The sequence below is a fragment of the Xenopus laevis genome, chromosome 7L, assembly GCF_017654675.1.
Source record: "Xenopus laevis strain J_2021 chromosome 7L, Xenopus_laevis_v10.1, whole genome shotgun sequence".
Taxonomy (NCBI): domain Eukaryota; kingdom Metazoa; phylum Chordata; class Amphibia; order Anura; family Pipidae; genus Xenopus; species Xenopus laevis.
In genome coordinates, this window is record NC_054383.1 from 28,538,638 (window position 1) to 28,555,116 (window position 16,479).

Consider the following 16,479-nt stretch of genomic DNA (forward strand, 5'->3'; position numbering starts at 1 on the left):
TCCTAAATTAAACTCAGTGGGGAGCTCTGACCCATGTCCTAAGTCTGCTTTATACATCTGGAGGTGCAGCAGCCCTAGGACCAGAGAGACACCTTAACTGCAGTCCATGTTTAACCTGTCGGAGGTGAGTGAACTTACACAATGTATAGGAAGTATAGATGAGTGCAAGTGCATGACGAGAGTGCTATTTAGAGCATTTAGATACCATTGAAGGGGTACAGGAGTAGGAAATGTGGGTGGGGAGACAATACAAGAAGCTGCAAGCATTGGTAGAGATGCCCAGGATCACATGGGGGGGTATTTCTCTCTTCAGTCAGGGGTTAGACTATAAGGATTCAGTTAGCCTAGTGTAACCTGCATTTGAGTTGTCTGATAAAATATACATTAAAATAAAAAAGAAAACCTATTTAAAACATTGAGGAAAACTATACAATATAAACTGCACACACTTTCAGGGGAAGAGAGGATTTTCAGGAGTGCAGTGAAGCGAATACATGCAGCATTTACACTCACATTAAAGGGACGCTCAACCTCTTGAAACAGATTCAAAAGGTTCACCAATCAGGTACTATGTGGGATAGACAGGGGGTAATGCGCAAACACAGCTAAGGCATGCTATGGTCATGTAACCTGTAGCAGCCAATCAGAACAGAGATTTCTCCAGGGCCCATATACTAATGAAAGCAAACGGGTTTACAGTGTTAGAAGAACATTTGTAGGGAACCTTGGTAAAATCACATTTGACGGTATAAAAAACTAGCCTGTTTCTTTAAAGAGACATAGCTCTCTGCATTCTATAAGTAGAATTAATCTTCCAAAGTGAAGAAATAGCTTACTAGTGGCCACTTCAAAGACATGGAAATGAAAAACTGTTACCAATTCCTTGAGTGCTGCGCTACAGTTTGATTATCTGTAGCATGCCGTAAAACAGTATTCATGTGTAGGGAAAGCTTGAGCGTATATATATTTATATATACTGAAAAGGGGTCTTTCCAAAGGAGTGTTGCTGTTAAATACATAGTGCAAAGAGGCTGTGAAGTCCAAATAAACACACCGGAATACCTAAAAGGTGAGGGGGGAATGCTAATTTAAAGGGGCAATTTACAATGGTGCTCAATATGAGCTAAATAAATATGGCTTTTATAGAAAGAGTGTTCTGCATAGTTCACTGCCGTCCTATCCCTTCAGGATTCGGCAGAATTGAAAGGAGAAGGAAATTTATTATTAGGCATCACCTGGTGATTATAATGGATTACCTCAAACCACATGCCATGCTGTCCCAGGATCCCTTGCTGCTGCCACGAGTTGTGTGCATGAACAGTAAAGAAAAACAGATCCTGGGGGCAGGAAACATGATGGCAGCATAGGGGGGCTCAGGTAAGTGATTGGCAACCCCCTGTAATTATAATTTGGTAGATGAACACTGTCCTTGTCCTTTTAAAGACGAATAAGAGCCACAGTCCCCCCCCCGCCCCTCCCCAAAAAAAGAGTAAAATTACAAAAGCGCATACTAAAAATATTTCTATGTTTATCAGGGGGCTCCTCTGAAGTCAGAGGCTTAAGTCATAATAGATGAGCTGATGGCCTGTGCTTGGGAAATCCATTCTAGAATCGGAGGAAATATTTTGCTCTAATGGGACACACGTTTCTAGTGTGTGGCTAAGACGTACACCCGATTATATCAATAAGACAAAAATTTAGGAAGAGCTTTGAGTAAATGGTTACTAAGACGAATGCACGGTGAACAATTTAAAAACATAAGGGGATTCAATTCCGATAGGCTAAATGTTTCTACACTCCATATATGTTGCTTAAAAAACACCAACAATTATATCCACATACAACTCGCCTGACATTAACCTAAATCCAAGACGGTCTTAAATGCTGCATCGCAAACACATAACCTTCATATAAACACTTTTCTAAAATCCACCTTATACACCCACACACCATCCCTCAATTACCTTAGTCTCATTGGATTTTAAAAGCATTTCTTGCCCGCTGGCACTGGGAGAGTTCATATAAAATAGGGATAAAACATCCCAATAAACACAGAGGTTAAAACATAAAAAGCAAGCTTACATTAAAGTCCATACAGCAAGGACACATTCTATGTGAGAGAACAGGCAACACTCTCACAATGGAATGAAAAGCTACAGAACAGGATTAAGCCCTCTTAATACAAAACAAATGCAGTGTAAAAATAGTATGTTTCTGAGAAGGGTTTAGTTCTCCAATATTCATATATTTGGATTTTAAAGAGTGGTTTTTCCTGGTTAAAATATTCATACAGTCCCGGTCAGGTTAATAGGCTACAAGGCATCTCAACCAGTGATACGGGACTCAAGGATTATTTATGTCACAGCTTGTTTTGTAACATTTGTCCACAGGTTGAATAAAAAGACAAAAGGAAAATAATATATACATAAAAAAAATTCAATAAAAACAAATTCAGGATCCGTTAAATGGATGTCTCTTGGGTAGACTTATGATGGCTCTTCTTTGATTTACTGGAGGCCTGCAGAAAAAGAGAGAAGGATATTGATGTTCAGAGAATTCCACCCTTAGGATGTCTTAGTTATGCATTAATTAAGGTATTGATTCACAAAGTGCAGTTGTCCCCCTAGTAGGGCACAAAGCCTTGGTCAGACTGAAGGTCATTTTCTTATGGCCATACCCATAAGACATAAAACCAAATCTTGCCTCAAATTGAACGAAATCAGCAAAAATGTCTTGACTGGGCCTTATGTGAGCACAATAGCCATAAAGCTTTTCAGCATAGGTTTTTTTTTAAAGGAGACATAGGATAAATGAAAAAACCCTAATTTTGTAGGCAATTATACGTAATTTATGGTGCTGCTTTTAGATGGTGCTAAAAATTAATATCTTTAAAAATAGCCCCTTTTTTTGGAGCTCCCTATAGATCTCTGGTCCCCGTTTCAAATGAGGGGTGGGCGTGTCCTAACGGTCCCTGCCAGAAGCACAATAGGAGGGGGGACAGCCAATCACAGCCCTGCAGTCACACAAGAACAGACAGGCTTCGTTTCCCTATCAGGTCCTGCTAGCTGCTGATTGGTTCATGTCCTACAGTGAGCAGAGGGCCGCCAGCTCCCCTGCACAACCTGGGAATTCAAGGACCAGGAAGAGAAGGGAGGGATTATTAGGGTTTTTGCAGAAATATTCAATAAATCAGCCTGAAACACTATCTATTAAAGCACAATTCTTCTATATCTAAAGGAGTATAACACACTGGTACATTCTTACTTTTCACACAAAATGTTTCCTTTAATTTTTTTAAAGGAGAAGGAAAGGTTAAAACTAAGTAAGCCTTATCAGAAAGATCCACCTAAATATACCAGTAAACCCTCAAAGTAGTGCTGCTCCAAGTCCTCTGTCCAAAGAAACACTGCATTTCTTTCCTTCTATTGTGTACACGTGGGCTTCTGTACTTCCTGTTTTCAGCTTAAACCTCATTGCCCCGGGCGTGAGCATGCTCAGTTTGCTCTTCTCCCCCCCACTCCCTTCTCTGCTGTAATCTGAGCCCAAAGCTATAAGTGAGCAGGGAGAGACTCAGACAGGAAGTGATGTCACACCAAGCTAATACTGCAGCTGCAATCCTAAACAAAGAGCTTCTAGAGCTTTTTATTGCGGTATAATAAAACATTCTACAGAATAAATATAGCATTCCAGCTTGCACTGTTGCAGCTAATCTATTGGCAATAAAATGCTTCCGTAGCTTTCCTTCTCCTTTAAAGGGGGAGGGGCTTTTATCAAAGTTGATTTATCATATTTGATAGTGTCCATTATAAAAGCAGTATATTATTCAAATGTGCATTATGCTGGAGTTCCTCTTATTACTAAAAGTTTCTCAGTCTTCTCTCTCTCTAACGAGTATTGGCAGAAAATATCCCAGATCCAAGAAAGCATTCCACCCATTGTCTCTGCCAAAAGCAGCCATTAGTCAAATCTAGTAGGCTTACAATCCAGCTGTAGCTCTGCTAGATGAGCATTTAGATGCCTTAATAAGAAGGCCAAGCACAAATTTATGAAGGTTATAATATTTAAATGGGGAACTATTGGAAAAATGAAAATGTAATATAAACATCATACTGAAATAAGTTGGATATGGACATCCAATAAGTTGGATATGGTTTCAGCTGGAATGAAGGCCCTAGAACCAATTTTAACTATTAGTGTGCTGACCCTTCATAGTGCAGGAGTGCTCACACTTTACTAATGTGAGGTCTACTTTTAGTGATGTCCCATTATAATCTACATCCATAAAAGCATTGATAACATTCTGTTTTATGGAAAATATTACTTAAATATTGATATATGAGAAAAAAATGAATATTTATATTTAAAATATTAAATTAAAGTATTTAAAGTATTATAACCTTAACATAATAAATATCTGAATGAAACAGGAGGGTGATTTAGGTGGAACAACACCATGCGTCTTCTTGAGATCCGACGGGGTAAGAGGAAACTGATGCGATGAATATAAGGTAAGCAATAAAAATGTCGGCCCTTGTCGCTGCATGCATCCAACATCTCAAGAAGACGCATCGTGTGGTTCAGTCCTTAGACAAGCGGTTTGACGAAAAGTAACTTGAGATCTACTGATCACTAGCTAAAGTTCTACTGGTGGATCCCGATCTACCTTTTGGGCATCACTGCCTTAATGGGTGAACTAACAAAATTTATACAGTAACACACTATATTAGCATAGATTATGGTCATTGCTTTACTAGATAACATGCCTGCATCAAGGTTGGGCATTTTCTTACAACTAACCTCTTTCCTGATCTGCAAGTCCTCGGACAGTTTTAATTTTGCACGGGTAAAGTAAACTGCAGGAGAATCTACAGATACCTGTAATATTAAAACAGACAAAATTAGTATTAAGGGTACATTATTATTTTATATTGTAAGATGGTAATATGCTGGACAAAAGAGCAAGTAAATAAATAAACCCCTTAATGACATTTGAAGTGAAAAACAAGTTGCTGCTGAGCTCTCACAGTTAAGCAGCTAAATTCATAATTTTCACCAAATTCATAATTTCTAGATTTGGACAAATACTATTCCACTAAACAATTTTCAACAGAATCCCAATCTGCATATTCATATCTTTGGGAGTAAAATATTGTCCCATTGAGTTGTCTACAGTTTTTAGAGTTCAGATTCAATTCAGCTGAACTTAGAATTTGTCAAATCCCCTAAAAAGTGGTTGGATTCAGCTCAACACAGAATGCTGGATTTGGTGCATCGCAACTTCCATCTTTCAAAAGTTATAACCTTTCAAATATCAGTTTTGGCCAAAGCATTTAGTATAGCTGCCAATGTCGTTCTGTTGCAGAAAAACTAAGGAAAGTGAAACTGCAATCTCAATAAGAAATGCTCACTAATGAGCTGTAAAAGGTACTTACATATTTTAGATTTTCTTTGGCATATTCTGAGCCATCGGCTGACTGTGGGGTTATAGTTCTGCTTTTCTTTTCAGAGGCCATCTGGCTGCCCAAAACCTTGCGCTGTTAATTAGGAAACACAATCATCTCAGGCATGAAATATAGAAAGTGTTCCATTAATCTGGTCTACCTCTAATTCTAAATATAATGGACATATGGGGTTAATTGTATTTCTGTCCCAATCTAGATTTGGTTTGGATGGAATACATTCTTTACATTCTATGTCCCTGTGCCTGGAAATAGACTTAGGCTGCTGACTTTAATGGGCAAGTATTTTGTTCCCTGGCATATACTTGCCACTTAATCTGCCATAATAGCCTATAGTTGGCAACCCTTAACATAGCAATTGTTAAATCCTGCTAGGGACACTCAAAGTGTTATCCACAGAAGCTGAAATTCAGACAATCAAGAATCAATTTGGATAATTGCCACCAAATGTTCTGTAAACTGAGTTGGTATCTGTAGTTACCTTAATCATCCCACTAAAAGTGCGCGACCGAACATGTTTCTTTCCATTTGGGACTTGGGTATCAGAGACAGGGGTGCGTGGAGTATTCTTGTTAAACTACAAAGAAAATAGAAATACAGGATATGATTAGGATGTGCCTATGCCAAGTGCTTTTTCATAATACATTAATTTTTTTTTACAAATAGGGAAACAAACCCAAATGACTCCCATATTATAAATATCCAGCTCAACAAAAAGAAGTTAGCGGATATAGGTTATAGATGATCTGCTGCCAGTTTAATCAGTCTGATTCACTGCCATCACTACCGTAGTAAAAGAAAGTACAGTAAATACTGTTAGAATAATCAATTATCAACATATCCACCGTTATATTGCTTATGCTGGGGTTGGGTTGAACTTGATGGACTGTCTTTTTCCAAACTGATTTAATTATGTAACTATGCTGCCGCAGATGGTGTGCGTTTTTCATTTTCATTAGCTTTATATCCCATTTTGGTTTCATTGCTGCTAGTTTGCCAGTAGAGGGAGCACTGAGTCTATGACAGCTCTTTCCCTAACCATAGCTTCCCTATTTAAAAGGAGATGTCAAATAATTGGCAACATGTCTAATCTAAATAGATAATGATCTGGACATTTGTGCTGGCTATTAAAATATGTATTCATTTATTAAATGGTTTCCAGGTAGACTGTGTGTTCTGCTGGATCATGCTTTTTTTGACATGAAAGGGTAGAACTGAATATACAGAGAGAAGGGAAGAAACCCCAAGTTAAGCAAAATATATGCAAAAAGTAAATGGTGGTGGCACGCATGATTATTCTGAGTGGACTGAGTAGGAGCAAAAGGCATTGCTCACTTTCCCTAACAGTTTCTTGCAGTAATTCTGTGCCATCAGCCTGTCCATTGCAAATAGGCCACTGTATTTGCATAAACAAGATTAATTAGACTATAAATAAACTTCCTTTTCAGGGGATTAAAGTATGCAGTGTCATTGAGAAACAACACAATAGCATTATAGTATACAGTTGCTGTTATCTTATTTATTTGGGCTGCCATATTCCATATTTGGTGGATCTGAACCCAGGATCAACCCCAGTGCTTTGCCACTGAAGTTCCACAGTCCTCTTGATTAAATATTTTAGAGCATTACCTCTATTGCCTTTTGTTTTTGACATTATTTCAGGGTAGCTTTCAAGTGTCCCCTAACAAGTGCCACAGTTATGAGGAATGAATGTCTGAATGTTGTAAAGTAAATGTATTTTTAAGTGAACCAGTATTTGTTATTTGCTCATCACAATCTTCCTGTGCTTATATACTTGGGAGCAGATACAACAGTGAAACGGTGTTATAACCCATTGCAATTGGCTTTGATCATTCTACTACAGGGAGAAAAAGCATCTCTTACCATTATTGGTTATGGCACTGGAGGCACTGTTCAGTATTAGTGAGCTGACAGATTATCGGCTATCTCCACTGAACCCTATGGGGCAAATTCACTAAAGGGCAAATTTTCGTCAGCGAACACTCCACTACCATGAGCCCACCCTAAAACAAATGTGGCATGCCCCTCAAATTGGTTTAAAAAAATTGTTAAAACAAAAATCTTCAATAGTTAGGACTTTTGAAGGAAATCCTGCTTTAAGAAATGAAAAAACGCCTGCGTTTTTTTTGTTTTTACAACTTATGACTTTCCAAAATACAGTGACATAAGAGTGAAGAGGATGTAGCTTCACCGGGTCTAAGGTGGCGAAGGAAACTCTTGTGAAAGAGGTAGTGTTCTGTAAAGTGCGCACTTTAGTGAATTTGCAGAGTAACGACAATTCGCCTGCCGATAGGGAGCAAAACTACGCTAGCGACGGTCTCTTGCGCTAGTGAATTGTCCTCAATGCCTGTTAGTAAATTGGCTCTGTCCCTGCAAATAACATTTCTGGCAAATTTTCGCTAGCGAAGGTCACTTCGCCCTCTGGTGAATCTGCCCCTATATCTCGAGAAGAGTTCATATAAAAGAATGATTGCTTCCCAATACCTTCTGGGGTCATCTTCAGACAATACAGTGGATCACTTACGATCCATAGAGTTACACGATGCAGATTACTTCCTAGAGCCATCATGCATTGAAAGTTATGCAGCATCCTTGCCACAACAACAGCCATGATTCTGGTGTAACTTTACATAATGCTTTTAAATCAAAGCCCAGTAGAACGAAGAGCACAATTCATTAATATTATTGCTCACAAGGACTTTACCTGCCGTATGAGGCGCTTCTTTTTAGCAGAATCTGGCATGTTGTGAACGTGGCGAAACAACTCCTTTAAGGCTTCCTCAGTGTGCTGCTGAGTCTGTTCCTGGAGAGATGTGGAGGAGGAAGGAGAAGATCCAAGCCTACTCCTTTTTGAATGTTTCAGGAAGTGGAATTCACTGGGACTTCGAGTAGGAAGCAAATCCAGATCATCCTATAAAGATTAAACAAAAACATGGTTTGTAAATTAAAGCTTTGGAAAGACCGATGGAACCCTAATGGCTGTTACACAATGCTTTTTCTGGAAAAACGATCACTGCCCACACATGGAACATACTTTGGACTTAAATACTGCCCACATGGGGTGGTAGTGGCCTGTAGAGATCTTTCGCCTTTAAAGGGATACTGTCATGGGAAAAAAAAGATTTTTCAAAATGAATCAGATAATAGTGCTGCTCCAGCAGAATTCTGCACTGAAATCCATTTCTCAAAAGAGCAAACAGATTTTTTTATTCAATTTTGAAATCTGACATGGGGGTAGACATATTGTCAATTTCCCAGCTGCCCCAAGTCATGTGACTTGTGCTCTGATAAACTTCAATCACTCTTTACTGCAAGTTAGAGTGATATCACCCCCCTCCCTTTTTCCCCCCAGCAGCCAAACAAAAGAACAATGGGAAGGTAACCAGATAGCAGCTCCCTAACACAAGATAACAGCTGCCTGGTAGATCACAACACTCAATAGTAAAAACCCATGTCTCACTGAGACACATTCGGTTACATTGAGAAGGAAAAACAGCAGCCTACCAGAAAGCATTTCTCTCCTAAAGTGCAGGCACAAGTCACATGACCAGGGGCAGCTGGGAAATTGACAAAATGTCTAGCTCCATGTCAGATTTCAAAATTGAATATAAAACAATCCGTTTGCTCTTTTGAGAAATGGATTTCAGTGCAGAATTCTGCTGGAGTAGCACTATTAACTGATGCGTTTTGAAAAAAAAAACATGTTTTCCGATGACAGGATCCCTTTAACTGTTCTATAACAAGACAAAAAAAATCCTCCTAAATTTATTTTTTGCCACTAATCAACAGAATGAAAATAGCTCCCACATATACACAGCTGATATAAATCTATACACACAAATGCAAAGCTGGAATTGTGGTCAAAGATGCATCAACTAAATACCAACGTGAATGGGGTGTATAATTATGCAGTTAGTTTGTGTTTTTCCAGTGTAATTCATTTAAATTACTTTGCAAAGATATGTTTTTCACTTTGACACGAGAGTGAACTTAAATAAAACAAACGTGTACAAGAGGGTTGTGTTACTTTTTATAGGGACGGCATATCCGCTACTAACCAATTTGTTGTCAGTCAAAGGAAGCAGCTAGGCTGCTCTTACCCTTTGGTCCCTGTTACTAGGACAACTACAAGGAATATACAGTATTTAGTATGTTTCAAGCCAAAATAGAGACAAACATGAATCAAAGAGAGTGGGTGGACAATGACGTTTAGATGTTAAGGCAATTCTTTATAAAGGATGCTTCGTATGTTCTGGAAACTGCCATAAGAATACATATGGGCACGTTGCCAACCAAGGGTTCTGGTTAACAATGGCGACAGGAGGCCATTAACAACTCATACAGAATTAACTGTGAGACTGGGATATGACTGCCAATACAGGTATAGGATCCCTTATCCGGAAACCCGATATCCAAAAAGCTCCGAATTACAGAATGGCTGTCTCCCATAGACTCCATTTTATCCAAATAATCCAAAGTTTTAAAAATGATTTCCTTTTTCTCTGTAATAATAAAACAGTACCTTGCACTTGATCCAAACTAAGATATAATTAATCCTTATTGGAAGCAAAACCAGCCTATTGGGTTTATTTAATGTTTAAAAAAATTTCTAGTAGACTTAAGGCATGAAGACCCAAATTACGGAAAGATCCGTTATCCGGAAAACCCCAGGTCCCGAGCAGTATGGATAACAGGTCCCATACCTGTACCATAGAATTTAATCCATATGGATCTGTGTCACACTGGATTAGTGGCATTATGTTGTACTGCAACATTAGAAACTAGGCACTTTTGTATCCATACCTGGCACTTGATTGAACTTTTGTACCAGTCAATTATTCCCTATGAGATACATAGTATAAATGATGCAAAAGACTCAGGCATAAAGGGGTTAAAGGAGATATTTTATGTAACGAAACAAGAATGAACCAGAGCATTGTGTGTTTTTTGTGGTGTTATGTTGTGAATGTGCTTTAATTTCAGCAAAAGCCCAACTAGTAAATTAATTATCAATGGGTTTGGTTGTTAAAATATATAACTTCACTTATATAATAATACCAAAAGTGTTTACGTGTATATTGTTCCTTTAAGCTGTGAAACCAGATTTTTAAAGCTGTGAAGAGTATGAGTTGTCCCAGATTCATTAGATTTAGTCTGTAGAAAGGGATGGACGTCTTTTTAGCAAGATTGAAAATACAAGGCTAATTATATGAATAGTATGCGGATTCGAACACTGGTCCAATTTCCCTTTTCTTTTGGAACCAGGTAGGATTTTTACCCTTCTATCCTGCTGTGTTGAACTTACTTGAGTCTAGGCTTTCTGCTTTTAAAACCAGTCAACTGGTGATTTAATATGTTCAGCCAGCATTCATTGAATCCTATGTAATCACCTCTTGCTGAACATCTGGGGTATGTCCATCAGGACCCCATAACATACTGGAGGAACAGTTACACTGTATGTTCTTGCTTACCTTTGAGGCAGGTGTCCTACTGCCAGAGAAGTGCAGTCGAGCATATTCTCTAATATACGGAGGTGCCTGTAACAAAGCAGAGATATATTTATATTGTCAAGCAGTTTGGGCTTTATTCTGCAAACAGTTCTTACAATGCCATTTTGTAGCAGATGGTAGAAGATATTTTTCAAAAGAAATTCTCTCATGAAAGAACAACCAATTAGAAACGCCATAGTAAGCATGCTGCATGTTTAGGCCAATTTAGAATATGAATAATGAGAAATATGAAGAGTTGCTTCTTGGTTTCATTTAGATACAATGGGGCTCATTTATAAACTTCGTGCAGGGCAGATTGGTTGGCACAGTGAATATTTTGCCCTGCACATGGTTATATTTATAAAGCTGAATAAGAGTGTGCAAGCAGAATTGTGAATTTTTTCCCCCCCAATGCGATTGTCTATAAGAGCTTTTTAAATGTAGCAAAAATCGTGAATATTATGTGAATTACCCCACAACTTTGGTGGTGGAGAAAATATTCGCAAAACAGTTTTGCAAATTGTGAATTTAAGTTACTGTCAACGCTATCTTCGCGCACAACATCTTCACACAGTGGGCACACTCATGCACACACGTCTCGTTTGCGAAAATGAATTCTCAATGCAAATTCGCAAAAACCGTAAAGACTGGCACAGTAGTGCAATATTTTAGCTTTCAAGAAAAAGCATGGGCAATACAGCCATTTGCTTTATAAACGTTATAAATGACCCCGAGTGTTTTTTGGAATTACTCCGGGACGACATTTAGACTCTAAAGCCCATGCTAAAGCAACTGTAATTTGTTCCTGAAGGGTAAATAATAGAATAATTGATTTTATGTTATAATCTTGAGACAGACCTCTTGTTCCATGTAATAATCAGCCCCCCCCCCCCGGCAGGGAAATTAACTACGGCATCCCACAAAATGAATAAAAAGAAGGCGTACTTCATAAACACGTCCATTTCATCTGGTAAAAGCATAAAGTAAATGTCAATGTTGTATATCTTTCCACAAGTATCCAACCCCCACACATACCATTTTTAGGAAACACTATACAAGTTGGCATGACAACCATTGCAGATAAGGTGGCTCATATATAGGCATCATCATACGAATGATAAACCGTAGAGAAAGGAGCAGTAAGAGTGATTGTTTGACCATTCTTAATAAAAACGGTAGCAGAAAGAACACTTTAGTCATTAGACAGCAATTCTACATTACAACAGGGGTTCCTTAACTTTTTTAGTTCAAACCTTCCTTTGAAGGGGTGTAGGGGTCTAATGTTTGGTCAAGGGCAAGCCTTGGGTCAGGCCCACCACCCCGTGAAGGTCCAACCTAGGGTCAGGGCCCGCTTAGCTGATGAAATGATTACAGCAAAATGCATATTCACCCCCAAATCTTCTCCTTATAGATGTCAACAGAAAATAAATAGTTGGTTAACTAATCATAGAAGAAAACGCCACTTAGATCTTAAAGGTCCTATGCTCACCACTGGTTCACCTTCAAACAAACTACTCAAAACACTGTTTCCATGTTTTCTGGATAAGTTACTTTAAGGGGCCTATTTATTATGCTGTGTAAAACGTAATTTGTAGGGAAAAAAAACTGTATAAAATAAATTGTGAAAATGTGAGTTTTATTTTAAGATTTGCAGCACTTATTTTACACCTCTTAGTACGTTCCGGTGAAAGTCACTCTAGGAAAAAAACATGTAAAAAAATGTATGCTGTTTTTACAAGATGTAACCTGGCAAGTTTTGTTGATTTTTTTTTGTTTACACAGCATAATAATTCTGCCCCTAACTCTACTAAAAATTATATGAACATGAAATAGTGTCTCCAATACAATTTAATTATATCTCCATAAGGGCTCTTACTCACGCGTGTTTTTACCTGCGCTCCCCTGCGTTCCGTTTTTCGGCGTTCAGCCGCAGGGGAGCGCAGAAAGACGCATTTCATTTTTTCAAATGGGGCTGTACTCACACAGGCGCATGTAGGCGCCGAACGCAGGTTGAGACGCAACATGCTGCATTTTTCCTGCGTTCTGCGCCTACACGCGCCTGTGTGAGTACAGCCCCATTTGAAAAAATTACATGAGTCTATTCCTGCACTCCCCTGCGGCTGAACACCGAAAAATGGAACGCAGGGGAGCGCAGGTAAAAACGCGCGTGAGTAAGAGCCCTTAGGATGTAACATAAACAAGTAAAATGTAATGTTTAATTATTACATACAAATCTGTCCCGATAACCACAAAAGGCAGATATACAGTACTATAGCTCCAACATAATTTTGGATACAAAGACAAACATATCAAAGCTGTGGAACTTTCATGTTATAGGCCATATTCAGATAATACAAAATTGTGTTTTTTTGGGATACCGTTACCAAACGTTGCCGAAGTAGTCCCTGCAAAGAAAACTAAATATTTCTGGTTTGTCTAGGACAAAAACCACTAACAATAAGATAACCCCTATATAGTGCACAAAATAAATTCAGAATGGGTAAATATGTCTTACTACCCCAAAACAAGAAACAATAGCAGTTGTTACAGAAGATCTCACAGTTTACAAAAAATGAAATGGCACTTTATTTTCAACGTCATTGGGAGCAAAGTCAAAAGATAAATATGAATGCCATGGTCTACTTCACACGTATTTATAAAGTGCCACTGTATATAGAGATATGTATAAGATTGCTCAAACTATATAGAATGTACAGACCAAAAAGAATTCACAGTACAGGTACGGGACCGGTTATCCAGAATGCTCAGGATTTGGGGCTTTCCGGATAATGGATCTTTACACTTTAAATCTACTAGAAAATTATTATAACATTAAATAAACCCAATAGGCTGGTTTTGCTTCCAATAAGGATTCATTATATCTTAGTTGGGATCAAGCACAAGGTAACTATTATTATTACAGTGAAAAAGGAAATCATTTAAAAAAAATTGTATTTGGAAAAAATGGAGAGATCGTCTATGGGAGAGAGCCTTAATTCCGTAATTCGGAGCTTTCTTGATAACAGATTTTCGGAGAACGGATCCCATACCTGTATTTATAAAATTGGAGCCATGGCTGACTTCTACCCCTGATGCAAAAGCCGTTAACAATAAGGTTGTAACAGGGGTACCTGCGGCTTTCAGACACCAATTACAGTCAAAAGCAAATGCACAGCCTTTGTTGAAAGAAGTAAGCTGTTTCAGATTGCTTTAATTTAAAAGCAAATCTCACTCATAACAGTGAAATTTAGGCCGTAAAAGTATTATGAACAAATACTGCATACATAGGACTGCAAAAAGTGCTGAGATTGGGCAGAATCCTGAATTCCTGCCTTTGGGGGAAGAAAAACATAAACTTTGGCATATTTAGTGGGTAAAATTTATCTGACCCACAGGATCTTAATATGCACAAGATTATGTGGGATGCAACAATATCTAATCCACCATGCTGTAATGTCAGATCTAATCAAATAAGATGGTTTTTCTTTCATACGACAGCCCACATACTGTATTTCGGTGAGTTTATCAGACTATCTTTTGGATGGAAACAAAACATAGTTCTTTTCTTATAATTGAATGGCAAAATCTTACCTGCATGAAAGATCTAATAGATTTTCTACACTACATCCGACTTTTAGGCTGTAATGTTGATCTGCTCAGTTCATTGGAGTATTATAAAAAGTCGGTTGGTGGCATTAATAAGATTTGGTCAGTAATTGCTTCAGAGACTCTCACCTTGAAAAGTTTCTGGGAATGTTTGATCATAAAGGTCACTCCATTGTTCAGCTTTATTAAATGTTCCTGAAGGTCATTTGCAGTAAGCTACAAAACAGAAAATAACAATTAGCATTTCTCTTTTAAATTGGATTAAGCGATAAAACACTGGTCAAAGCTAATCAATTTATAACAAAAAAAGGGGCATATCACTATGATATGAAAACCAGTTTAAATTAAATATATTCCTGAAGAACTCAGAACATGAGAGAGTATCTAACCACATTAAAGGGCACCTGTCACCCAGATATAAAAATCTGTATAATAAAAGTCCTTTTTAAATTAAACTTGAAAGCCAAATTCTTTATTTGTGAATACATCCATACCTGCTATAAATTCATTTAAAAATCTCGATCTTATTTTGTCTGCCCCTCCTCCATGCCTTAGACATGGAGGCAGGGCAGGAAATTACTTTCACTTTCCATTCTGAGTTTTGTAGATGTCACTGCACTCCTCACATTTCCCCTCCATTCTCACCATATTGTTTAGCCAAAGGATGGGAATTGGCATTAGCCCCCCCATTCTTGTACATAAACAAGAATTTTCCTTGATGTGAAGCCTGCCTTAATAACAGAGCCCACAAAATGGCTGCACCTGCTTGCTGCGGTTGTAAATTCCAAGACAAAAAAAAATACAAGATTTACATTTTTATAGTGTAAGTAAATTTTATTTTGCTTGATTTACATCATAAAATAGGATTTGGAATTATTTCCCAAGATTACCAGTCCCCTTTAAAGGAAAACTATACCCCCAAAATGAATACTTAAGCAATAGATAGTTTATATCAAATAGAATGACATTAAAGAATCTTACCAAACTGGAATATATATTTACATAAATATTGCCCTTTTACATCTCTTGCCTTGAACCACCATTTCGTGACTCTATCTGTGCTGCCTCAGAGATCACCTGACCAGAAATACTACAACACTAACTAACAGGAAGAAGTGAGGAAGCAAAAGGCAGAACTCTGTCTGTTAATTGGCTCATGTGACCTTACATGTGGTTTGTATATGTGCACAGTGAATCGTACGGTTTCAGGGGGTGGCCCTTATTTTTTAAAATGGCAATTTTCTATTTATGATTACCCAATGGCACATACTACTAGAAAAGTATATTATTATGATAATGGTTCATTTACATGAAGCAGGGTTTTACACATGAGCTGTTTTAATCAGTATCTTTTAATAGAGACCTACATTGTTTGGGGGGTATAGTTTTCCTTTAAGTGCTGGGCTTCTGTGTTATATACTAGAATGACAGCCCAGCACAAGGAAACACTGTGAAATTCCTACTCCGAGAAAGTTGTAAGTACAGAATAAAATATTCATATTCTCAGGAGATTAATATTTATAGAATTAATTACTGGAAGACATGACAGTGACCTTTTTACCAAGCACCACAATCAGTTTGTGCTGAACATTAACATTTTACACATCGGTGGCTATTCCACTGTGCTGGACAGAGAACACCAGTAATAATGCATATGGGTCTCTGCATTCCAAGCTGCCAAGCCATGATACATTACACTTTAGAATCTAAATATTACTACAAGGGAAAATTTATTGCACAATATTGCAATGAATAGGATTATTAAAATTAATGGTTTAAACCTGGTAACAATCTATCCATCTACTGTATATTGCACAGATTCAATTTATTTGCATGCACTAAAGTCACACCCTGTTAATTATGCTGGTCAAGAACTTCAAACCGCATTGCTTTAATTATAAATC

General features: G+C 37.9%; 1 protein-coding gene across 1 annotated transcript in view; it reads right to left on the reverse strand.

Annotated features, from left to right (window-relative positions):
- Positions 1–305: 305 nt before the first annotated feature.
- arhgap19.L (Rho GTPase activating protein 19 L homeolog) overlaps positions 306–16,479 on the reverse strand; it is a 32,113-nt gene continuing 15,939 nt past the window's right edge. The window contains 7 exon segments of the mRNA NM_001091949.1: positions 306–2,518; positions 4,798–4,875; positions 5,433–5,534; positions 5,941–6,036; positions 8,185–8,391; positions 10,952–11,017; positions 14,705–14,791. Of these exon segments, the coding sequence (NP_001085418.1) occupies positions 2,462–2,518; positions 4,798–4,875; positions 5,433–5,534; positions 5,941–6,036; positions 8,185–8,391; positions 10,952–11,017; positions 14,705–14,791 (693 nt within the window). The 3' untranslated portion in view covers positions 306–2,461.